Source organism: Salvelinus alpinus, chromosome 4 (genome assembly GCF_045679555.1).
Source record: "Salvelinus alpinus chromosome 4, SLU_Salpinus.1, whole genome shotgun sequence".
Classification (NCBI taxonomy): domain Eukaryota; kingdom Metazoa; phylum Chordata; class Actinopteri; order Salmoniformes; family Salmonidae; genus Salvelinus; species Salvelinus alpinus.
This window is the reverse complement of record NC_092089.1, coordinates 46,598,794-46,625,849: the sequence shown is the minus strand read 5'-3', so window position 1 is coordinate 46,625,849 and position 27,056 is coordinate 46,598,794. Positions and strand designations below refer to the sequence as shown.

Genomic DNA, 27,056 nt, shown 5'->3' with positions numbered 1-27,056 from the left:
AAACAAATGAAAATATATTTTATATTTGAGATTCTTCAAATAGCCACCTTTCGCCTTGATGACAGCTTTGCACACTCTTAGCATTCTCTCAACCAGCTTCACTTGGATTTCCCACATATGCTGAGCACTGGTTGGCTGCTTTTCCTTCACATTGCGGTCCGACTCGTCCCAAACCATATCAATTTGGTTGAGGTCGGGAGATTGTGGAGACCAGGTCATCTGATGCAGCACTCCATCACTCTACTTCTTGGTCAAATAGCCTTTACACAGCCTGGAGGCATGTTGGGTCATAGTCCTGTTGAAAAACAAATGATAGTCCCACTAAGCCCAAACCAGATGGGATGGTATATCGCTGCAGAATGCTGTGATAGCCATGCTGGTAAAGTGTGCCTTGAATTCTAAATAAATCACAGACTGTGAACCCAGCAAAGCACCCCCACACCATAACACCTCCTCCTCCATGCTTTACGGTGGGAAATACACATGCGGAGATAATCTGTTCACCCACACCGCGTCTCACAAAGACAGGGCGGTTGGAACCAAAAATCTCAAATTTGGACTCCAGACCAAAGGACACATTTCCACCGGTCTAATGTGTTTCTTGGCCCAAGCAAGTCTCTTCTTATTATTGGTGTCCTTTAGTAGTGGTTTCTTTGCAGCAATTCGACCATGAAGGCCTGATTCACACAGTCTCCTCTGAACAGTTGATGTTGAGATGTGTCTGTTACTTGAACTCTGTGAAGCATTTATTTGGGCTGCAATTTCTGAGGCTCGTAAGAGCGAGTTTCATCATAGTGTTTGATGGTTTTTTTGACTTCACTTGAAGATGTTCTTGAAATTTTCAGCATTGACTGAAAAAGTAATGATGGACTGTCATTTCTCTTTCCTTATTTGAGCTGTTCTTCCCATAATAGAGACTGGTCTTTTTACCAAATAGGCCTTTCTTCTGTATACCCCCCCCCCCCCCCCACACCTGAGTAGGTGTTCTAAAACATTTGACCGGTATAAAACAAATCTTTGAAAATCCAATTTTGACAAGACTTCAAAAAAGAAAAAAAGGACACAAAGGCATGGAATCAAAATGACAGGCTAAACTGTCCAATGATACACAAGATTGCAAACAATGCTCTATGGGGGATGAGGTCAAATAGACCTTCCGATGTTGTCCTCTACTCACTTAAGTGCTTCATTCCAGGGACACATACAGTAAAAGTCATAGATTACTCTTGTGTTATAAAAAAACAAGCTTGAATTTGTATCCATCTTGGTATGCATCCATGTACTGTATCTATACATCAAACGTGAATTTTCATTTATCATCGTTTTGATAAATGAAGACACTTGACAACAATCCCAGCTGGGTCCTGATGTAATGACCATCTCTGATGAAGACATTTGGCTCTGCATCTATGATTAGGGACACATACGATACTTCAGTACGCTCTTTGGATTGGATACGGAAAGTTACTCAGACGCAATTAGTCTACTTCCCCATCCACTTCCTTGTATTGCACCTTGAAAGCACGGAAACGGTTAAAGTTGGAGCAATCAACATGCAATTAAGGCATTCGTCTTGCTAGATAATTGCAGTGTGCTGTAAATGTGTTATGCAAATATCTATTGTAATTAGAACTTCAACCTAAACCCTATCCACAGATGTTCTGCATGTAGCCACACAGACCAACCCAAAGTCTTTGCTCTGTGCGGAGCAGTCCAAGGTTACTGAAACAGCTCTCATCTTTGGTGGATTTTAGCCCATGTTGGGCCCTCTGTCCATGGTGTTGAGACACCCTATGTACCCTGGACATATTTAAGGTACATATAAGGTACAGTAGTTACAATAGGGAGACAAAGGCCTCCCGAGTGGTGCAGCAATCTAAGGCACTGTATTGCAGCGCTGAGGCGCCACTACAGTCTGGGGTTCAATAAGCGCGGATTGGCGGGTCATGTTTCAAAGGATGCATGTCTTGACCTTCGCCTGTCCCGAGCCCGTTGAGTTGCAGTGATGAGACAAGATCGTAACTACCAATTGGGGGGAAGAAATGGGTAAACATTTTTTTAAATGAAGAAAAAAAAATGAATAGGGAGACAGACTGTGTGGGGCGGTAGTGCCAATAGTGGAGTATAAGGAATCTGGCTTGAATAGCAGTTGCTGCATTATGGTGGAGGTACTGTAGTTAAACTATGTTAAATGGTTGCAATTGCAGTAGCATATATAATGGAAACTATAAGCACTATAGAGTAAAAAGTGGTGGTATGTTGTGTACTGCTGCAAAATGTTAGATGTCACGTTTCTGAGCCATTCAGCCATAAAGGGAAGTTATTGAAACTGTGTAGCTGGGGTTGTCTCTGTACTGTAGCATGTTTCTGTATTTACTGGCAGGGTAAGTTACATTTGTGTTAACTTGTCATTTCGAACAGCTCAAAGAGCAGGTCTGACCTACCACAAAACCCCTGTTTACCATATCAGATGTTAACCAAGTGAAACTCAGGCTGTTTCAAGCAGGCCACCATAGTCCCTGTGGCCAAGGAAGTGACGGTAACCTGCCTAAATGATTACCGCCCTGCAGCACTCACGTTGGTAGCCATGAAGTGCTTTGAAAGGCTGGTCATGGCTCACATCAACAGCATCCTCCCGGATGCCCTAGACCCACTCCAATTCGCATACCGCCCCAACAGATCCACAGATAACGCAATCAATCGCACTCCACACTGCCCTTCCCAACTGGACAAAAGGAACACCTATGTGAGAATGCTGTTCATTGATTACAGCTCAGCTTTCAACACCATAGTGCCCACAAAGCTTATCACTAAGTTAAGGACCCTGGGACTAAACACCTCCCTCTGCAACTAGATCCTGGACTTCCTGACGGGCCGCCCCCAGGTGGTAAGGGTAGGCAACAACACGTCTGCCACGCTGGTCCTCAACACTGGGGCCCCTAAGGGGTATGTACTTAGTCCCCTCCTGTACTCCCTGTTCACCCACGACTGCGTGGCCAAACACGACTCCAACACCATCATTACGTTTGCTGATGAAACAACAGTGGTAGGCATGATCACGACAATGATGAGAAGGCCTATAGGGAGCAGGTCAGAGAACTGCCAGTGTGGTGACAGGACAACAACCTCTCCCTCAATGTGAGCAAGACAAAAGAGCTGATCGTGGACTACAGGAAAAGGCGGACCGAACAGGCCCCCATTAACATCGACGGGGCTGTAGTGGAGCGGGTCGAGAGTTTCAAGTTCCTTGGTGTCCACATCACCAACGAACTATCATGTTCCAAACACACCAAGACAGTCGTGAAGAGGACACGACAACACCTTTTCCCCCTCAGGAGACTGAAAATATTTGTTATGGGTCCCCAGATCCTCAAAAATTTATACAGCTGCACTATCGAGAGCATCCTGACCGGTTGCATCACCGCCTGGTATGGCAACTGCTCGGCATCTGACCGTAAGCGCTACAGAGGTTAGTGCGTACGGCCCAGTACATCACTGGGGCCAAGCTTCCTGCCATCCAAAACCCATATAATAGGCGGTGTCAGAGGAAGGCCCATAAAATTGTCAGAGACTCCAGTCACCCAAGTCATAGACTGTTTTCTCTGCTACCGCACGGCAAGCGGTAGCAGAGAGGCACCAAGTCTAGGGCCAAAATGCTCCTTAACAGCTTCTACCCCAAGCCATAAGACTGCTGAACAATTAATCAAATGGCCACCCGGACTATTTACATTGACCCCCCCCCCCCCCTTGTTTGTACACTGCTGCTACTCGCTGTTTATTATCTATGCATAGTCACTTCATCCCTACCTGCATGTACAAATTACCTCAACTAACCTCTACCCCCGCACACTGACTCGGTACCGGTACCCCCTGTATATAGCCTCGTTATTGTTATTTTATTGTGTTACTTATAATTTTTTACTTTAGTTTATTTGGTAAATATTTTCTTAACTCTTCTTGAACTGCACTGTTGGTTAAGGGCTTGTAAGTAAGCATTTCATTGTAAGGTCTACACTTGTTGTATTCGGCGCGTGTGACAAATAAAGTTTGATTTGATAGAGCAAGGTCAGCAAAGGGACTTGATTATGTAATATAATGAGAGAAACAATCCTTTTAAATCTTTATTGGCATTGAAGTGCATGCTCCTGATCCTATTGGCTCTCTTGCAATAACGTTCATTCAAGGAGTACATTCTGTGCTAATAGAAGGAAAATATATTGTTTTCTCTCTCTCTTATTAACCTCCTCAAAATTGGATGTGATTATCTGCATTAATGAAGTTGGCCTTCGATGTTATGTGTTTGAAATTGACTTTCACCACGGCTGCTCAGTCATTGAGGGAAATCCATGTTATCTGAATGAATTAACCTCAGGCTAAATCAAAAACATCATGTAGCTAGCTAACTGCTTATCTGATTGATAGCCTTTGGCTGAATGGAAATTCAATGTAAAAACACAACGTGTTGTTCGTATTTTCCTCCATTATAAACTTGTGTTCTCCGTCTACTGGGACAACATTGGCATTTTGATATTTTATTCATAGGAGTTGTTCCACATCCCATCTTAAAGGTACAACACTAGCGTGTATAACTGAACTAATTTCTCCTCCAATAACTTTAAGAAAATGAATCATAATAAACAGTATAAATTATGGATTTTCCCCAGCCTTTTAACTCATTAAAACAACATGCAATGTCTTTGAGGTTCCACCAGGGACAAAACAACTGTCAGGGTAAGAGTGGAACTCAGATGTGGTTCATGTTTGCAGCATACTCCAGCAGCTACCGCTAACCTGCCAACCCATCAACAACCTCAGTACAGTTACCATGCATGTGCGTAGTTTGTATTCTCTAGCATTATATATTAGATTAGTGAGTCTGTTACTCAGATTTCTTTGTTTTGAGCAATTCAGCCTCCGTTGACACCAAAAAACTACTGCATCATTACGCAATACGATCCCATTAGCCAACCCCAATTATGCTATTCTCTGTTTGCTACCACATGGGAATACTAAAGGACACTTCAATATGTTTTAATTGCAGCATGAAGCATACATAGTACTGTAGCAGTATCAACAACAGTATTGTTTGTTTTAGTGAGACTATTAGTACTATATAAAGTTAACAGTGCAGGATGACAGGGAGCCTGTGAGTCTGTCACTGATGGAACTGCAAATCCACCCCCAAAGCTGCCGCTTGTCTTTGGGGAGATTTGCTGAGTCATCTTGCTGTCTTAATGTTGGAACTCCGAATGAATACAAATGGAGCGCTACTGTAGCTTTGTTTAACGGTTTATGGACATGAGCAGGGGAACATTCACTGGGGAAAGGGGCAGAGAGAGAGAGATGGTTCATGGAATTGTATGCCTACTAAGCTAGAATCAATACTGTTTCCTGGCAACATTTTACATCACTGTTCCCACACTTCTTCGAAATGACGTAAAGCTACTTCATGTGGAACAAGTAGTCAAATTATATTTCACTTAAAGGGAAGATTGTAGAATTAAGTTTATTTTAAAACATTCTGATTTGTTTTATACCCTATCACTTTACATTTGTATTTTGGGAGAAATTTATATTTTAACCGAATTTGACCGAAGTCAGGTCGGAAAGCGTTCGGAAATGTAACATGAAGAGGAGCACTACAGGAGTAAGAGTGAAACCACTGCCCACATAAGACGGTGAATACCCACATCATACAGAGTCCTACTATTGTTAAAAATATATATTTTGGCACTCTGAATAAAGCCAATTTATCATCTGATCATATCCTGTGATTTTTTTTACTCTGTATCAGCTCATTAAAAAAATAAACACTAATACAGCTCGCTGGCCTTTTGCATAGCCCCTTTCCACCCCTGGCTTACCCCTACTAGCTAACCACTAGCAGTCTTGAAACACATCACTTATTAGCAGTTCAGCACATCAGCATTTCTCGCTGATACACAAAATCTGCTACACAACATCAAGATAAACCTTTACCATCATAATAGACATTGATCATCTATAACCGAACTGGCTAAGACTCTGTTGTTGGCCGATTGTAGCTATAGCTAATGACATGCTAACCTGAGTGCTACTACTAGCAGCAGTAAACCCAGGTATAATGGCTAAAACAAACATTGATTACCATGATATCCTGCAAAAAAAGATCAGTGTGTACTGCCCCTCAAAGCCGTAATGTTTTGTTGGTAAAGGAGTTTCTGATAAATGTAATTCAAATTGCAAAAATATGTGTATAAGTGTATAAAATGTAAAAAAATCATTAACTTTTGTATAAGATGGAATATCAATCTACATTGTTAGATTTGTGGAAATATATTGTGCAACCTTCTCTTTAATAAGCGTAACAATCAGCAGTGTAGAGAGTGCTACTACACAGTAAATATGTATTCCTTGGGGCTGTATATTATACAAAATTAGGCAAATGTGATTCAAAGATAATGTTTTTATAATTAACATCTTAGCTACAATACATTTTTTTCAAGACGGGTCTTTTAGAATCCTCTTTGTAATTGAAATTTTGACAAAAAAAATCCCCCTTTAATAAATGATTACTGATCAATTTATCAATTACAAGGTACAAGAAATGACATGTTAAGAAATGGAGTGAAGCACCATTGAAAATACCATGCCTAAATTAGAAAATAGCTTTTTATGCAGAGCAGCTATGTAAATGTCGACATTATGTAAGTGCTCACATATCCTGTGATATATCCTGAGGATGAAATAGAGCAATAACAATAACAACAGCAGTAGCAGCACAGCTCCTGGTTTGACTGGCAGTTGTCCATGGGTCTCTTGTGTAGGCTGGTTTCCCTTCCTCAGCACTGAGTGTGTAAGTCAGCTCTCATACATTGGTTGGCTGTAGTCTTAAAATACTTCCCTCTACAAAATATCTCTCTGCACTGAGACTAGGGTCAAGGATTTACTGCAACTTTCTTCAACTTCAATTAAACTCAGTCTCAAATACCCACCTGTCCCTTTAAATAGCTGGGCATCGGCACACATTTCAGCAAATACATAAGTATTCAGACCCTTTGCTATCAGACTCAAAATTGAGCTCAGGTGCATCCTGTTTCCATTGATCATCCTTGAGATGTTTCTACAACTTGATTGGAGTCCACCTGTGGTAAATTCAATTGATTGGACATGAATTGGAAAGGCACACACCTGTCTATATAAGGTCCCACAGTTGACAGTGCATGTCAGAGCAAAAACCAAGCCATGAGATCAAAGGAATTGTCCGTAGAGCTCCGAGACAGAATTGTGTCGATGCACAGATCTGGGGAAGGGTACCAAAACATTTCTGCAGCGTTGAAGGTCCCCAAGAACACAGTGACCTCCATCATTCTTAAATGGAAGAAGTTTGGAACCACCAAGACTCTTCCTAGAGCTGGCCGCCCGGCCAAACTGAGCAATCGGGGGAGAAGAGCCTTGGTTAGGGAGGTGACCAAGAACCCGATTGTCAATCTGACAGAGCTCTGGAGTTCCTCTGTGGAGATGGGAGAACCTTCCAGAAGGACAACCATCTCTGCAGCACTCCACAAATCAGGCCTTTATGGTAGAGTGGCAAGACAGAAGCCACTCTTCAGTAAAAGGCACATGACAGCCTGCTTGGAGTTTGCCAAAAGGCACCTAAAGACTCTCAGACCATGAGAAACAAGATTCTATAGTTAACCATGGTGGTGGCAACATCATGCTGTGGGGATGTTTTTCAGCGGCAGGGATTGGAAGACTAGTCAGGATTGAGGCATAGTACAGAGAGATCCTTGATGAACACCTGCTCCAGAGCGCTCAGGACCTCAAGACAATGCAGGAGTGGCTTCCGAACAAGTCTTTGAATGTCCTTGAGCGGCCCAGCCAGAGCCTGGACTTGAACCCGATCAAATATCATTGGAGAGACCTGAAAATAGCTGACAGAGCTTGAGATGATCTGCAGAGAAGAATGGGAGAAACTCCCCAAATACAGGTGTGCCAAGCTTGTAGCGTCATACCCAAGAAGACTTGAGGTAGTAATCGCTGCAAAAGGTGCTTAAACAAAGTACTGAGTAAAGGGTCTGAATACTTATGTGAATGTGATATGTTTTTTATTTTTAAGACATTTGTTAAAATGTAAAAAATAAAAAATAAAGGTTTTCGCTTTGTCAATATGAGGTATTGGGTGTAGATTGATGAGGGAAAAAAACTATTTAATACATTTTAGAATAAGGCTGTAACCTAACAAAATTTGTAAAAGGCAAGGGGTCTGAATACTTTCCGAAGGCACTGTATAGACCAAGGTCAAATTGCGTGGGACAAATTGACCCAGAACATCATGGATGTCACTATTCCGGTAGCGGGTCTAATTTAATTGTAAAACATGTAATTATGGGGTCTACCGAGTGGCGCAGAATTCTAAGGCACTGCATCGCAGTGCTAGAAGCGTTACTACAGACCCGGGTTCATTTCCGGGCTGTGCCACAACTGGCCGGGAGTCCCATAGGACAGCGCACAATTGGCCCAACGTCACCCGGGTTAGGGGAGGATTTTACTTGGCTCATCGTTCTCTAGCGACTCCTTGTGGCAAGCCGGGTACCTGCGGGCTGACCCCGGTCACCAGTTGAAAGGTGTTTCCCCGACACATTGGTGTGGCTGGCTTCCGGGTTAAGCTGGCGGGTGTTAAGGAGCGCGGTTAGGTGAGTCATGTTTCCGAGGACGCATGACTCCACCTTTGCTTCTCCCGAGCCCATTGGGGATTTGCAGCGATGAGACACGATTGAAAATTGGGGAGAAAAAGGGCATTAAAATACAAACAAACAAACAAACAAAAAAACAAAAAAAGAATTATGTGTTTTACAAGTTTGAGACCCATACTTAGGAAAGTAGATGAAGGGTCATGGTGGAAGAGTTACGTAAAATAGTATTTTTGTGATTTTCAAACTCTAAGGGAAGCGTTAAATTGACAATAGTCTGGTGGGTGAGAATATAATCAATTGTTACATTTTATATGAAGAATCTGATGAACAGTGCAGCCTGAAATTGACATAGAGGCAGGGAAACAAAACGGAGTCCCAAAAAGTGACTTGTCAAAATGATCCTACAGAGTCACAAGCAGGTAAGACGTGTTGATGTCTATATAGTATCAGAAAGAGCAGATTCTGCAGTTTCCAAATGACTCTTAAAAATGACCCATTGAGCTGTTTTTCAAAATACAACTTTTTGGCAGAATTACTGTGATTACTGTCAACACTCAAAGCACTTATATTTAAGCTCAAAATATGCCACTCTGTTTTTTAATGCATTTTCTTAAATTCATAATGTTCCTTAAGACCTCCAGGGGACCATGACACAATGTCCCAAGAACATTTTGAAAATGTCTTTGGGGATGTCCCCGGGTCCAACCAGGAACTACACAAATCCTCCAGGGGACCATGACACAACGTACTAAGAACGTTCAGGGGAACCTTCAGGGGTCAAACCTAGTACTATAAAAAGGTCTCCCAGAGAACGTTCCCTTGGGACCATTGCACAACGTCCTAAGGACTAGTAAAATGAAAGTCATGAGAACGTCCGAGAAAGGTCCTGACATGGTCCTCGGTGACGTACAAGGAACTAGACAGAAGTACCCCAAAGAATTCTCCCTTGGGACCATCACGCAACGTTCTAACGTCAATGGGATAACATCCCACTGAGACCATTTAGGGACCTAATGGGAATGCCGCCGAATGTCCTCAGGTCATCTCCTGTTTGCTGGGATATAGACTAGAACAGTGGTCACCAACCTTTTCTTTATTGAGATCACTTTCTGAGTCAAAGTGCTAGCTGAGTTCAATTCTCTGCTGGGCACAGGAGATCAAGTGCGCCTACAACGTAGCCTTTTGTGTGATGTCAATTAAATGATCTGTAGCCTATAGGGCCTAACAGTGAATGGGAAAATAAGTACAGGGCAAAGTTATATTTCCAATGAAATTAATTTCCTAAAAATGATATGCTATTTACATTGACGGGGAAAAAAATGTGGCTTTTTTCATATGTAGTAAGAGAGGTCTGATTTTCTCCATGTACTGTAGGCCCTTCTATTTCAAAACTCGAGTCTCAAGCTAGGTCAGTGGCGACCCGTCATTCAGGGCAGGTGGGGCAGAGCCTGTTATGAAACCCACCTGTTTAGTTTAAATGAAAAATATATATTGTTTGCCTGTTTTGCTTGTTATTTTGGCATTAATGTGTTACATATCAGTTTGCAAACAGTGTAAAAAATAAATGTATTGAGTTGATAAAGCTGCATGCAGACATGGTCTCTTTTTTGCTTTCTTGAGTAAGGCAGTTCCAAAATGCAAGTGTTTCAGCCTAGTTCAGTGCTTTCTGTGGAGGGGCAGCCAGCGGAAAATACAGAGCATAGGGGTTGTTAATCTTCTCTAGTTGCGCCGTGATTGGCTCAGTGTTCTGTCACTCATGGTGACATTACGTCATCTCAAAATCTACTGGGAAAGCTAGAAAGGTCAAGCCCCCTTGGGTGCTGCCATAGGTTTATATTAGAAGTGCCCATCCAAGAAGGCTCAAGGTCGTTGGCCACAGATAAAATGACATCAAATCACGTTATATTTTACATTTACATTTAAGTCATTTAGCAGACGCTCTTATCCAGAGCGACTTACAAATTGGTGCATTCACCTTATGATATCCAGTGGAACAACCACTTTACAATAGTGCATCTAACTCTTTTAAGGGGGGGGGGGGGTTAGAAGGATTACTTTATCCTATCCTAGGTATTCCTTAAAGAGGTGGGGTTTCAGGTGTCTCCGGAAGGTGGTGATTGACTCCGCTGACCTGGCGTCGTGAGGGAGTTTGTTCCACCATTGGGGTGCCAGAGCAGCGAACAGTTTTGACTGGGCTGAGCGGGAACTGTACTTCCTCAGAGGTAGGGAGGCGAGCAGGCCAGAGGTGGATGAACGCAGTGCCCTTGTTAATGTGCCCACATTAATTATATCTACAGTAGCTTTGATTGGACTGATCATGTCAACATCATACTTTCAAAATCTTAACTAGCAAGTTAGAGAAAACAGTTATTATCATGAATCACATCAACAATCTACTGGTAAATCCTTTTCAATCCTTGTCATATGAAGAGAAATGATAGATAAAATGTATCGGTGCTCATCGGCCATTGGACATAAACATTACACAACAACATATTCAACAATGAGTGGTTTGGAAGGAATCAGTGGCTAACTGCAAGCATTGCAAAGCAATCACTATTTTGCTTCCCCTGCCTGCTATTTAGTGGAGAGGGTGTGTGGTCCAAGTCTGGGTTTAAGGGTCTCTTTTCAAAGCTTAAAAGGATAAACATTCACACGCAACACCATAGGCCAGAAAAGGTTGAATACATTGGCCATGCTGTCAATCCAGCATGACTTCTGCCGCGTTCAAAACAACTTGAAATGCAGAACTGGGAAATCTCAGACTTCAGTGTGTTCTTGACAACTGGGAACTCTGAAAAAACGAGCTCCGACTGGGAAAATAAGTTTTGAACGGTTATCCAATACGGAATTCCAAGTTGGGAACTCAGGCCTCTTTTTAGAGCTCCGACCTGAAGATATCATGATTCGATCTTGTTTTTTTCTGAGTTCCCAGTTGTCTTGAAAGCACCATAAATCTAGAGAATGCCAGACTTTGATGACAAAGTTTCATGACAAAATTTGTCCACAATAAGGACCGCTGCACCACCTTCCTGTTCAAGTGAGCACAACACAATGGTGAGTCCTAAAATGTCTTGCTGCTGCATAAATTATGTAATATGCAAGGGAGATATGTATACTGCAGCTAAGAAAGTAATAGTAAGTGTATGTTGTGTAGTAAGCTGTTAGTAGCCCATGTGCATCACCTTAATAATTTGGTCCCTTTCCCCCTCATGACTTAGCCTACTGTTCTGACTTGGTGGTGCACAGCCTGTTTTAGAGAAATGTCATCATCGAATATTGTAAGAGCTTTCATTGTCTGCTTATACAGTATGCCCCCTTTATTTATCCTTCGGTTCTGACTTGTGTACAGGGAGAATACTGTAAGAATGGCCCATGTTCTGAATTCTGTCGCTGTTCATTTCAAAAGTGCTGATATATAGTTATATTGACAACATCCATCTTAGATGGCTCGTTAATGTCTTAATCAAAATTACGGATTGCCTCTTATTCGCTCATCGTTCCCTTATGCTATGGCTTGTACATCTCAATTGTCAGTAGAAACCACATTTGTTTAAGCAAGTCAGCCATATCCCAGCTATGTTTTTTAAAAAGGCGTTGAGGTTGAATGAATTGTTTTTCGCTGTGTGCTCGTCGAAGCTGCTGTAGACATGGTGACCTAAGCCAGGGGTTCTCAAAAATAATATACAATGTAATATTATGAATCTACAATGTATGTTCTTAACCCTGGGCAACATAGGCCTGGTAGGTTTACAGGGATATTGGTATCCACAATAAGCCTATTCTCCACTAATTGTATTCTCCCCCACAATAAAAAAACAACTACATAAATGCACTGTAATTTAAGCTTTAAAACTGCACCATTTTCTCTCTGCCTCATTAAAAAAATTGTAGAACTGCAGGACATTAGCTTTAAAGCTGCAATAACAATGAAAATCTCTGCCTCATTAAAACAACGTGTAGAATTGCAGGAAATTAGCTTGAAAACTGCAAGATGTTCTCTCCGATGCCAAGAGGCGGGCCTTTAAAACATTCCTTTCCAGGGCCCGAGACTTGGTTTGTCCAGCCATGCACTGCCGAAGTCATAGTAAAACTTATTGTATGCTATTCTTATCCCACTGGAGTTGTGTTCTGACTATGGAATAGCCTGCAGACTAAACTTAAACTTGAGACTCTTGTCCCCCTTGCCCATTTTAAATATTTATTGGAGGATTTTTATTTTTGTATTGCTTGTAACTGTTTCGGGTAATGCAAGTTCTTGTGCTGTTAGTAGAATAACCTGTGTAAATGTAATCTGTTGCTGTATTTTTTGTGTTATCTGTGATCGTTTTGTTTGTCTTGTGTAGTTTCTTAATCATTGTACCTGAACTGTATGTGTAAACATGTATACGCAGGGCCCAGCTGTAAAAGAGACCTTGGTCTCAGTCTGTGTTCCTTGTTGAAATAAAGGTATAATAATTATGAATTTGCTATCACAAAAGGTGTCCCCTGCCCCCAAAAGTTTGAAAACCCCTGATCTAAGCTATCCAATTGGCCAGCGGAATGCCTACAGGTGCACCTGATTTAGCTCTCTTGGCCCGCCGAGTTTGTATCTTCAGACAAATAAAATGGTTAAAATGGGAACACTTCGCCTACCCGGCATGCAGGGCAGATGAATCAAGTGCACCTATCACATTATTGGCGAAAACGCTACTACAAAAATATTTTTTTTAAATTGCCAGCATGATTGTACCTTTTGTTTAAGCTGCTGTACGAAAAGATTAGTTATCGCTGCATCCTCCACATAAATGTCATAATGGGTACTGGGTGGCTGTATCACTGTCATTTGACCAAATGAGATCGATCGGGGCAGGCAGGCAGTTGCGGCCTTCTTCATTATCCCACATGAATCGTTCTGAAAACGACTGTTGAGTTCCATAAATTGTCTGTCCAATATCTCATTCCATTATGCCTGTAAATCCAAGTTGCTCCTAACGGGGGCTGCATTCCCCACTGCATGGGTCCTGAGATCCTCAAAAGGTTCTACAGCTGCAACATCGAGAGCATCCTGACTGGTTGCATCACTGCCTGGTACGGCAATTGCTCGGCCTCCGACCGCAAGAAACTACAGAGGGTAGTGCGTACGGCCTAGTACATTATTGGGGCTAAGCTGCCTGCCATCCAGGACCTCTATACCAGGAGGTGTCAGAGGAAGGCCCTAAAAATTGTCAAAGACCCCAGCCACCCCAGTCATAGACTGTTCTCTCTACTACCGCATGGCAAGCGGTACCGGAGTGCCAAGTCTAGGACAAAAAGGCTTCTCAACAGTTTTTACCCCCAAGCCATAAGACTCCTGAACAGGTAATCAAATGGCTACCCAGACTATTTGCATTGTGTGCCCCCCCCCAAACCCCTCTTTTAGGCTGCTGCTACTCTCTGTTTTCCATATTTGCATAGTCACTTTAACTATACATTCATGTACATACTACCTCAATTGGGCCGACCAACCAGTGCTCCTGCATATTGGCTAACCGGGCTATCTGCATTGTGTCCCGTCACCCACCAACCCCTCTTTTACACTACTGCTACTCTCTGTTCATCATATATGCATAGTCACTTTAACCCTATCTATATGTACACACTACCTCAATCAGCCCGACTAACCGGTGTCTGTATGTAGCCTCGCTACTGTATGTAGCCTCGCTACTGTATATAGCCTCGCTACTGTTATTTTTCACTGTCTTTTTACATTTGTTTTTATTTCTTTACTTACCTATTGTTCACCTAATACCTTATTTGCACTATTGGTTAGAGCCTGTAAGTAAGCATTTCACTGTAAGGTCTACACCTGTTGTATTCGGCGCACGTGACAAATAAACATTGATTTGATTTGATGTAACATGCGAGTTGCCAAACCTTGCTGGCAGTTTTCCGTTTCGGGAACTGGTAGCTACATCCCAATTGTGGATTCATCTGTAAGCTTAAGGATTTTATCGAAATCACCACCCAAGCCCACCCGTGCCTACGCCCCTGACACACACACACACGCACACACCTCACCTTCTCCTGACATGAAATGTGTTCCAGAGCTTTAGTACAGCAGCATATTCTTATGGGAAATAAATGCCACCATTCAGTTGCTACTACACAGCAACCCCCCGCAACTCAGACTATTATGTTCTGACACCCTACCCCCCCCCCCCCCCTCCCCCCCGACTCAGACTAGTACTGTATGTACTGACAACCCCAACAGCTAATGCTATACCATTCCAAAGGACCATATCTCTAACGCAAGATGTCAATCATTTCTCTCCCTTATGGCTTTCATAGACCATGACTCGCTCCTTTTGCATACAAATGTATGCTTTTGCTATATTTCCTCTTTGTGCATCTCAAATAGGTGCATGCCAGTTGCTACAAATGGGTTAGCCAAGAATCAGTAGTCGTTACTGCCATACACAATAAGAACAGTGCGGTGTGGTCTTGAAGTCATAACGGATATTACATGTCATTATGATGGCCAACTTTCCTTCATGTAGTACAAATTGTATTAGAGCTTGCTCTAGCCCCTCTCTCTCTCTGTCTGTCTCTCTATCTCTCCATCTCTGTTTATCTCTCTCTCCCCCCTCTCTCTGTCTCTCTCTCTGTCTATGTCTCTCTGTCTCTGTCTATCTCTCCATCTCTCTCTCTATCTCTCCATCTCTCTGTTTCTCTCTCTCCCCGTCTCTCTCTCTATGTCTATGTCTCTCTCTATCTCTCCGCTCCTCTCTCTCTGTCTATGTCTCTCTGTCTCTATCTATCTCTCCATCTCTCTGTTTCTCTCTCTCCCCCTCTCTCTCTCTATGTCTATGTCTCTCTCTATCTCTCCGCTCCTCTCTCTCTGTCTGTCTCTAACACCTTTATCTCAATGCCCCTATAGGTATGTATTGTATATCTATTAAATCTAACTCGGCTCTCTGGCTCTGTTCGCACACGTAGAGTGTCGTTACCAGGCTCTCCAGCTCCACTAGTCAGGATCTTAATTGAATATTTGCACACAGCCGTGTGCTGCAGCTCCGGAGGCACGTGGTTTTCCAGAGACAGAATACCGGTGTTGTCAGGCCAACACTCCCACTCTGACTGACTGTCAACTAAAGGCTCCACCGCGCTCTGTGGCTAGAAAGGAGCTCATATACTTGGTCTATCAGTAAGTTATAGAGTAAGAATGGATGGGAGATGGGGAGATACAGTATTCACACCATATGGTGGGTGAATGGGATGTTGTAAATGGGAAGGCGATGTATGTGTTATGGGTGTGAGGCTGTAGGGTATCTACAGAAGGTGTGCGAACATCCATGCAAATATCTTCACATGCAAGAGAATGCGTGGGCTTGTGTTGTGTATACCGCACTGTAATTGTATGTGTGTGTGTGTGTGCATGTGCGCATGTGTGCATGTGTCTGTACTGTAAACTGTGTCTGTGCCTCCAATGCGTTCCCAGTTTCCCACGTGCCTGTGCCCACCACTGCCAACATCCCAGTTTACTCTTCAGCCTTGGCACTCCACCTAGCCAGGTGGCACTGTGCACACTTCAAGTGTGTCCTCGTTTCATACCATCCCTCTATCCTATCTGATGGAGAGAGACAGGGCGAGAACTATGTGAACGGGTTGGACATTTGTATTGCATGGAGTAAGCAAGGGATGTGAAAAGAAAGAGTAAATGACAGTGGTGAGAGAGACGGAAAGATTACTACAATAGTACATCCGCCTTAGGTTCACATCACTAATGGTAACCATGGAAATAATTATAGAGCAGACACACAGACGTTAGAGAGAATGCAAGAGAGAGAGAGAGAGAGAGTGAGCGAGAGAGGGGGTGAACGAGAGAAAATGTGTGTATGGGAGGGGGTGTAGTAAATTGTTTTCTGCAATACTTAAATGAACCAATCCCTGTAATTCTTATAGCTCAGTGTCTTACTATCTGTAATGCGATGGGTTAAAATGTTGGTCCAAGCTTACAGTTGTCATGGAAACAGATCTAAGTCACCCTTTACCCATTTGGAAATACTGATTGCTTTAAATATACTATAAAGTGCCATCACCGGCGATGTCTTAAGTGACTGAAATTAAAAATGTCTGGCTTTTTAGCTGTTGGTGATAAAAGAGTACCGCAAATTGTGCTTTGATGTAGGTCTACGTGAAGATAGGCATAGCGTTTTGTCACCATTACAGATGTGTTTGGGTACTTATGATGTACTCAGTTATCATTGTCTTTCCATGATAGATCCTGTTATTTGCATTGAAACCATTACACCTACCCCAGATTTGTCTTGTGTCTCTGTGTGTGTTTCTGTATGCATGAGCGGGTTGCAGCTTTCAGTGTCATAGTCATATTGTTACGCTCATGCCTCCCACACACTTGGCCCTAGCTCTGCACCTCTCATTCTCCCAGATGTGTGTGTGTGAGTGAGAAGGGGCAGGAAGAGAGTGATGAAGGGGGTGGAGAGAGAGAAAGAGAGAGCGCATTCTGGGCACCTCATACTAGTACTGTACTTACAATCACTCCATTACTCGACTCCCACACCCTTTCAAAACGTCGCTGTCCTATCCCTTTAACAAAACTGAGATAGAGCGAGAGAGAGGGAGATGTGAAGGCAAAGCAAGGCAAGGCATAAGTGCTGCTCCAACCATATACACCTGTGTGACAGTCTCGTCCGACATAGGTTGGATAAGACCTCCATCGAAGGAGAGGCGGATTACTTGAGGATGGACTATACTTTCTAGAAACTGGATAAGGGATGCTAATTTGGAAATATTCACCCGGTTATTCTATGCTGTAGGACACTGTTCACTTTCGTGTTGCTGTTTCGCTGTTATTTTTGTATGACGTTTGCGTTTTGATGGTCACCAATGATTCGCGCTTCCTGTACTTGCAAGAGTAGCCTGTCCAGGCGCTGGCACAGCATCTGCTAAACTGCTGCTAGTTCAATATTCTCTGCCGATTTGGGAACTAAGAAAGCATCGGTGTATCAACGGAAAGAGGACTTCGAATATCTTTCCCCCTGCATAAGAGTAGGACTTGTCGGAGCGCATCCGAAGGCGCACTAGCCTATTTCCAATAATTGGCACACAGGACAGGCGGACCTCGCGCACCCCCCCCCCCCACTCACACACATACACAGCTGCAGATGTCATGGGTTGATCTGCTTATTGTAAAAAACAAAAACTACAAAACATTAAATTAACCAAACGTGTGTTATAATTATTTATTTTAATCAATTTTCTTTTCTCCCGAAATCGAAATTGAGGTCTTGTAGAAAATATATCCTCCACACCTGGACAACATAATTTTGTTGATAGAAGGCATACAACCCTTAAAAACCATTGCTCAATTACAACCAAAACATGAGAGAAATTCGCCTCTCTAGATCTTCTGTAGGTTACCGAGGAAACGGCCGCGGGATTGGGGGCGAGGGCACCGGTGCGAGGGGACAGGGAGAGGCCGGGGAAGAGGAGCTCTCTGCGCGACTGCCCGCCGCGGAACAGCCGCTGCCGGTGCTGGAGAGCTTGGCTGGGGGGAGGTGGTGGAAGAATGAACCATACATCCGTGAGGAATTATAACAGTCGCTGACTTGAGACATAGCCTATTTCTAATTCTTCATATTTTTACATACTGTAAGAGACGTCTACAAATTCAATCAAGTATAGCATAGGATAGCTAATATTTTGGTGTTATTTATGGGTGGGGTAATAATAGCCTACAAAATCATCCTTATTCTGTGTAAGCTTACATGTGGCACTTTAAGGTCATGATAAATATATTTATGAGCACTTTTCAAAAGGATACAGCTTGAAGTTTAGACACGGCACCTTATGAGAAAACTACTGCCTCCCTTCATTGACCTATACACAAATGCCATGAGTAAGCAATTCATTTTCCCTCTCCTAAATTGTACTTGTAAAAACCTCTCATATTTATTTCACTGAGTTAGAATAGATTTTTTTCATGAGTGAAACATTAAGTTGATCTAGAGATTTCTATTTCAAGATGCCTGGATAGTAAAGTCTGGTAATCAAGTCATTTATGTGTTTTTATGTGTTGAATATTTAAAGTGTGGACAAAGTTGTTGATAGTTATTTGGCTGTATATTCATTTTTGATTAGAATATATTCTACCGTCTTTGCTTGCTGATGTTATTTAAATTGGATTCTTTGCTTGAGAGTTGACCTCAAGCACTGCCTGAGCAATATATCTGTATGGCCAACTCATAGTCTCAGACCTGCAGATGCTGAACTCAAAGGGTGAGGCACTTACCTGCTTGACAGCAACCCAGACAAATGCACTTAGGCTATCAGACAAATGCCATGACACACATTCACAATCACATCCAGTGTCAGCAGATACTCACTGACACCAATGTATTTAATTATTTATAGACACTAATGTCAAGGCATAGTGGAGGAGCATTGATTTACAGCAAGTTTGGGCCCAAAGGAATGTGACAACGGCAACAATATCAAACAGACACTAAAACCTGTGGAAAACTATGGTAACTCAAGACAAAGTTGGATATCTAAAGTTATTTGCTTCGAATTGCCTCCACTTTCTTATCGTGGGCTGAATAGACGTTGGACATCTGAAGATACTTTAGAGGTCTGGGATCGAAGCACAACACCTCTCATCTTTCTTAGGTAGGAACCAAAGCCGTCTTCTTTATTAGGTAGGAACCAAAGTTGTCATCTGATGTTTCATGTCCCATCTTGGTCATGACCAAGTATGTTGCATTCACCAGATTCTATTCAGGTTCTATACAGTAGGAACAGGCTTTTGGATTAAACAGGCATCTCGTTTTGTTGTACACACATGAAAGCATGTTGTCATGGTCCACTGTTCATGTATTACGGTCCGCTTTTATACTTTCCCAAATAGTTAGAAGATTGTAACATCTTGCACCAATATAAGATGAAACATTTGAGTTGGGCAAGTTTAAGGTGATAGTTCACCCTAAACTCAAATCAAACCACTTTGAGGTCTGAAAAAATATAGCAAACTTTGATTTTAGGATGAACTATAACTTTAAATCTTACAAGGCTACCTCCCTCTTCATTATTGGCCCTGATTGGCTAGAGCTAGACCAAGAGTAGAACATGCTCATTCTGGATATCTAGTTGAAAACTAGGAATATTGTATTGTCATGACAACGTATCCTTTCTGACATGCATCAAATTACACTAAGTAAGCTGCCGCTGCCTGCTAAGTGGCAAGCCTAAAAGCTAGACATAGTTCGTTTATCTGTTAAATCATTCATCAATTAAAACTCAGAAATGACTCCTAAGTGCACATACCATAGAAATAATTAATTAGAACGGGTAAGGCCAAGTCAGTTTGACAGTACACTCAATATGGCCACCGGTATTACCCATCACGGAACATTGACTTGAATGAGGATATCAGTTCTATAGATTCTATGTCTATGGCTCAGACATCCTCTAAGGCATGGTCATACATGTAGAGACAAGTGTGTTGAAATACGTCAAGAAAGATCAACATAGAACTACAATGGAGTATAGTGTATGTTGCACACAGGAGAGAAGATCCTACGTTTGGATTTACAGTTCTTGGATCAAAAGCTAACAGGTCTGCAGACCAGCATTCTATGAAAAACAATGGAAAACTAAATACAAAAAAGGCTCACAGCATTTCAGACACCCACTCCCTCTCCAGCCTCCATCGCTCTGGCTCTTGTACTCTCTCTCTCTCTGTCACTCTCTCTCCTTTGCTTTTTCCTTCTACCTTTCTACCTCTTGCTTTCTTGCGTTTACTCTCCTGTCTTGCTCTGTCCCTCCCACTCGTTCTCACTCTATACATCCATCTCTCTCTCTCTCCCTCTCTCTCTTTCCTCTCGCTCTCTGCTCTCTCTCGCTCTTTTACTCCCTCCCTCACTCTCCCTCCCTCCCCATCCTCTCTCTCTGAGGGACTAAGCTGGAAGCTGTTGCCACCCACACGTTTCATCTTCAGCTTTCGGCTTGACATCAGATTTACATTCAGAAGGAAAAGAGTGCACCATTTCACATGCCAATGCAAACTGACATGTTCACACATCCATGTGCATGCCAGTGCAAACTGTGCTGTATGCACACAGGCGCATGCGCACGTGCGTCATTGGCATCATGTATGCTGTAGGCGGTGTATACAAACGCATGCACAATTGCAGATGAACACACACATCATGTGCATCCTATTGTATCCGTGAACACGTTCTCAGTATAAAAGGTTCTATGGGGTCAAATCAGATGCAGTAACAGAAGAATGAGAACCATATTGCTTTCTCCTCTATTTTTAGAAGGCTCGTTCCAACCATCTCCACATTCCTCTAACCCTCCCTTCATTATCTAATGCCTGGTACTATTTAATATACTACTATACTATTTAAGTCAGTCTAAGGCAATATGGTTTTTGACTGCTTTGCATTTGTCTGTCATTTCAGTTATGGTAGTACTAGACATGGTATACCCCAGATATCATGAACAATAACCAAATGATATCAGCATGACTATAGATTTTCATTTCCCCCCACATTTGGAGCGTGTTTCCTCCCTCTGTTGCTTAGCGTTTGCGAAGGTGAATGTGTAGGATGTAGTTTATAGTCTCCTAAGTGTCTTTTCTGTTCGCTGGCTTTGTTATGTGTCTGTAACTCAAATGCAAGATACTTGGAAAATGTTGCCATGGAAACTAAATAAAAAGCCCGGGTTTGGATCAAGAGAGACTGGGTGAGAAATTGAATGAAATGGACCTATTGAGTCCCTTTTACCGATGGCTTTTTAACGCATAATCATAAATAAATATTTAATGTGGTCGATTATTGCTGAACACCATTAAGGACACAAATAATACTGGTGCTACTGAAAAACGTCACACAATTCACGCCTCTCGTTTGTCGCCACTTAAGATAGAAGTTGCTCTAACAACAGATCAGATTACTAATCTCTTCATCATAACCTGGACCGTGTAGGGATGAAAAAAGATCTGACCCTATATCAGTGTTTAGAAGCAACTTCAACACACTCATCTTGTCTCCCCACTCTGAGCATGAAGAGCATGAGGTGTTATAGTAACACATGGACATGACTAAACAAGTGAGGATATGTAGTTACATTTGACATGTATAAATAACACATGTATAAATAGCACAGACCCTAAAGGATGTACGCTTGATCACACTTGACTACATTTTACACGTGTCTGACTCACCCATCATAATACATACATGATGCTCTTAGGATTTAAATAGCATGATTCCCCTCTCCCCTCCAACTTCATAACATCTGATTTCAGTTCATACAAAAATGACATACTGCTGCTATGACACGTGGGATTACACTTTCCTAATACCAAGTGACAAGCTAGCCCAGACCCCAGATGATCTTGTGTACCATGAACCCTACACAACAGTGTTAGGTCACTTGTCATTTACGTCTGCTTATGTAATTTCTAGAGCAGAACATTGTAGTATGAGGAAATGTTTGTGGTAATTAAAAGTGTGGGTGCCTGGTTCAAAAGGAATTGTGAAAAAAGAAAAAAACAAGTGCAGGTTTTTCTTTTTTCAGTATAGAACAGAAAATTGCCCATAGTATGTTGTCTCTGGTCAGTTATACATTGTGGCTCTGTTACACACAAGTATACCATCTAGAATGAAGTATGCTAATGCATTGGGCAAGTAGTACGCTAGTATGGACATTGGAACATAGCACTACAGTACATTACTAGTGGAGATTAGTATGCACTACACTGCACTACACTGCACTACACTGCACTACACTGCACTACACTGCACTACACTGCCTCAGATCCTTTCTTGTAAGTTTGCATATCACTAAGGAATTGGAACAAAGACTGTTGGCATTTGTAAAGCTTTGAAATATCCACTTTTGGAGGTCAAACCGCAATGACTCAAAATCTCAACACCGTAATATTGTTTCTTTGTAGATAAAGCAACTAACACTTTATGTTTAAATGGGGCAGAAATCCTTGCTCGGCGATTACAAAATTTGCCATAATGAGAAAAAAGTGGTGTAATAAATATAATGTCGATTTTATATTACTAAAATATTGTAGTGAAACGGATCATTAATCCTAGTAATATTATCATAATGTTTTATTATGCACAAAGCTCTTATGAATAACTGCAGCCTATCAGGTATATTTAAGTGTTTTGTTCATAATCATTACCAAACATGTACATTATTTTCTTAATTTACTGAGCCAACTGACACTCAGACTTTGCCAAATGATTGTTAGCGTTATGCTAAGGGAATCGCAAGGGTTTGTTCTGTTAGTACGGAAGCATCGGAACCTTTATTGCATAAACACTTCCGCAATGTCAGGTTTGGCTTCACTCTGTGATTTGAGAGCTTTGAGTGAAGGCCAATGGTGGTGAACAGCAGATACGGAACGACCTTGCTGCACTATTTCCCATTTCCGTAAACTCACCATCACGGTGCAAGGCTCTGTGCACTTTCAAATCGAACAAAAGGGTTCATTAGCCAATCATATCAGAACACAAAACCCAAAGATTTCAAGAGGGGTAACCCATGACAACCAGCGGTGACACTTTATTTGGATAGTCTGTAGAGCATCTACAGATGGACTATCAGCAACTTTTCAACTAACTATCTACTAACCCTAACCCTAACCATTACGTAACCCTTATTCTAAACCTAACCCTAACTGTTGCTTATCAACAGATAGTTTGTTGATAGTATGACCATCTGTAGAGCATCTACAGATAGATTATCTGGACGATCCAAATCCACATTCATAAGAATAATACTTGCTGTCTTTTTGAATAATCTCTTTCACATAGTAGACTAAGCGTTGAAAAGAGTAAAGAAAACGGCTTGGTAGATCTCCAAACAAATCAAAGGTTTTGCCCAATGAAATCTTCCACGAGACCAATATTTTCAGATAATCTTATGAATCTAAATTGGCAACAAAGGACAAAGTTTTCACCCTCAGGGAGAGAGCACGACGCCAAGTTGCTGACTGTTTCCAGCTTATCTAAATGCCTAGCTAGCTAAAGCCACAGAGCAGTCACACCTTAGGACTGTAGGAGGGATACCAGCTGAATTTTCATGTAGCTACTCAGGCATGGCTACAGTCTACTTGCTCTAGGAAAACTAATTTGTTTTGGGAACAATAGTTCCTCTTAGATTATGTTGCATTTTGACTGGGGCTGTATTTGGAGTTCATACATAATGACTATTGTCCTGCCATTTTTCTAACTATGTGAACTGACCAGGAAAAGGTCACATGGTCAGGAAAAACTCTGGTCCCTAAAAATGAAGTTTTGTCTATGTCATAAGAGATCATGACACCAGGGTGCCTAGAGCCTGTAGTTTTCCTGGTTAGGTTATGTGGTCAGAAATACTCAGGTCCCTTAGTATGATAACTACCTCAATACAGATGTAGGATCTTAATTTGAGCCAGTTTGCTACAGCAGGAAAACAATTCTGGAGCAAGAGGAAATATTAATTATTATGTGGATTATAAATAATGGACATGTTTGTGGAGGTTGATATATTTTTCATTAGGGCAAATCAAGTCAGACATTTTTAAGTGGTAATTACAAATGTAAGAAGCATTTTTAAAGCTGAAATACACTACAAGTAAAAATGTCCTGCTGTGCAGGAAAATTCTCAGAAACAAAAGAATGATCAAATTAAGATCCTGTGTGCTACCCATATTTACAAAGGACAATGATGGACTAGCAATTGGTTCATTGGTCTTGGGATTTTCCGCTGTGTATAATGGACATACACCCTTTTTGGATTTCATAACCTTCTGTGATTCGTTGACTTGGTTATCATCACAATGAGGATCCTTCCCTAAGGCGCTCGCTCAGCTCAGTGCGTGGGCAGAGGAAAGTAGCATGACAGCAGAGTCATGAGAAAAGATTGACATTTTGAGAAGTAGAGGGAATGTAGAGACCAGATAAAGAGAAGGAATTCAGATAAATGAAAGGAGGATGAAGGAGAAGGATGGAGGAGACAATATACATTAAGTAAAGGGGGAAAGACGGGACCATGGGAAAACGTGAAGAGTGAGGAGAGGAAAGAGAGAGCGATGAGAGGCTGGAGAGAGGAGAGGATAAATGCACTTTTGAATTATGTAAAATAGCTGCGTGGGAGAGAGGAGTGTGTGTGTATGCCTGAGTATTTGTGTGTCTGTGTGATAGCAGAACCAGGGAGAGCGAGAGAAGGAGGGAAAGAAAGAGAGCAGATGAAAGAGAGAGGGAGAAGAGAGGGTGGGATAAAGAGAGAGACAGAGAATACAAGAGAGAGAGGGAGAGACAGAGAGAATAAGAGACAGGAAGAATATTTATAGCCTCAAATATGACGGTTATCATTGATCTATCTCAAAAGAGGGTAGCAGAGAAAGGGATAGGGAGGGAAAGAAATACTGAAATGAACGGGCCTCAGATGCTTTCCCACTTTCATTCCCGCTCCCTTCTTTCTATGATACTGCGTACATTAGTTAACTTCTCCTTGCCTTTCACAGATCTTCTCCTGTGTCCAGCCACTGGTCTCCTCCCGCTGGACACACACTGGTTGAATGAATGTTGTTTCCACGTCATTTCAGCGGAATTCCTTTGAACCAACGTGGAATAGACGTTGAATTGACATCTGTGTCCAGTGGGTTCTGCCTTCCATCATGGATAGTACAGAGTGTTAGAGTGGGCTTGTGTGATCCATCTTCTCTACTGTCCGGCCACTGGTCTCCTCTGCCATCCATCATGGATAGTACAGAGTGTATTCCCTTACTGCCTAATTCACTGCATTAGGGACTGACTCACGGACGGTCAATAGGTGCTTTGTTTGTGAATGCTTCCCCCTGCTCCCCTCCCTTGGTCCCTGCCTCCTCTCTCCCCTCCCCCACCACACTCAGTGCAGATTGTTAACGTTTGCCTCGTCGAACGGCCAGGCAGAAAACCCATCCCTTTCAACTCACTCACCTCACCCCTCCTCTTTCATCTTCCTTCCCATGCAGCTCTCCATCTACATCCCTCATTTTCCTGGTAGGAGAAGAAGTGGGGGATGATGGAGATCAGGGTTAATGAGACATTATCATCGCATTGCTTCTCTCACCCTTAACCTTGCCCTCTTCCTTGCTTTTTTATACACACTCTACCTTCACTTCACCTTCTGTTTTTTTCACGTTACTTGTCAGTTTCTCACACTTTTCCTATCTCCCCTGACCGTATGCCTGTACTGTGTGTATCTTCTCTCTTTCGCTCCCGTCTCCCCGCTGACACACATGCCAAGTCCATGCCCTCTCTCGCTCCCCCTCTCTCTCACCTGTCTTTTGGATTCTCTCTATCTCTTTCTCTTACCTGTCTTCTTCCCTCTCTCTCTCTCAGAGAACGCTCGCGCCCGGCGGAAGAGCATAGCCAACGTGAAGCAGCCAAGCATGGAGATCCCTCCCACTGCCCCCCCCCAACCCTTCCGACAATCCGTGAGTACCCCTCCCTCCTACTGCCCTCGCTCGCTCCCCCCGTTCCTCTCTCTCTCCCTCCCTTCCCACTCCCCACCACACACCTGTCGCAGGGCCAGTGGAACCCCTCCCTTCCCCCTCTCCCCCTCCCTCCCCCATGGCCACTCCTGCCCTCAGCAACGCTACAAGAAAGGGGTCGGTACTCCCCCTCTCTCACTGCCCCTCTCCCCCTGCCTGTCCCTTAGTCTCCCCCACTCCCCCCCTTCTTCTAATTGGCCGGGGGACTGGAGGGTTGCCGCTTCCAGCCCAGTGACCGGACGCCATATTGCACCTCTTCCTCCGATCGAGGTACATGACTCAGATGTCTCTGTATGTGGTGAAGAAACCCCCTCTAAACTTCACGTTACATCCTTTGCCAAATGCTATGGAGTTTTCTGTTCCCTATGCCAAATGTGATCCACCACTGTTATTCAGTTCTTCTGACTGTATGAGGCTTCAAAGTGTCAGACAGGCCGGCTAATCAAGCCAGAATGACTTATCTAGTCCTACCAGTCGGTTACTGTGACGGTCAGCAAATGAGTCAAATTTTTTGGTCACTTCTTTAAAATAGACTTCAGTGACACAAAGCTCACAAAAAGTGAATGGTTTGTCTCGATTCAGACCAATTCCTCGCAGAATGTAATGTTCAATGTTGATGTGTAATGTGCAGATTGATATCTGAGTGGACGTTAGACATGGAGAGAGGTTGAACTCAGCCGATTCAGTATTGTAAGACTGTCATAAAAAGCATTGTGAGGTTATTCAGATACAGCATGTCTCTCCTTCCACTCTGAGAGGAAAAGGCTGCATAGTAGCTGTATGGAACCTTATCCTGCATGTTGCGGAGAATGACATCATTCATTGATTTTCATTCTACTATTGAAGCCCTGTTC

General features: G+C 42.6%; 1 protein-coding gene across 9 annotated transcripts in view; it reads left to right on the top strand.

Moving 5' to 3' along the window:
* Positions 1-27,056, top strand: part of LOC139573751 (ras/Rap GTPase-activating protein SynGAP-like) — a 113,985-nt gene that overhangs the window by 32,395 nt on the left and 54,534 nt on the right. For 8 of the 9 annotated variants that reach the window (XM_071397560.1, XM_071397556.1, XM_071397557.1 and 5 more), the window contains exon 4: positions 26,051-26,145. In XM_071397560.1, the coding sequence (XP_071253661.1) occupies positions 26,051-26,145 (95 nt within the window). Of the gene's footprint in view, positions 1-17,222; positions 19,326-26,050; positions 26,146-27,056 lie in introns of those variants that run through there. The other variant, XM_071397559.1, reaches the window with a different exon arrangement.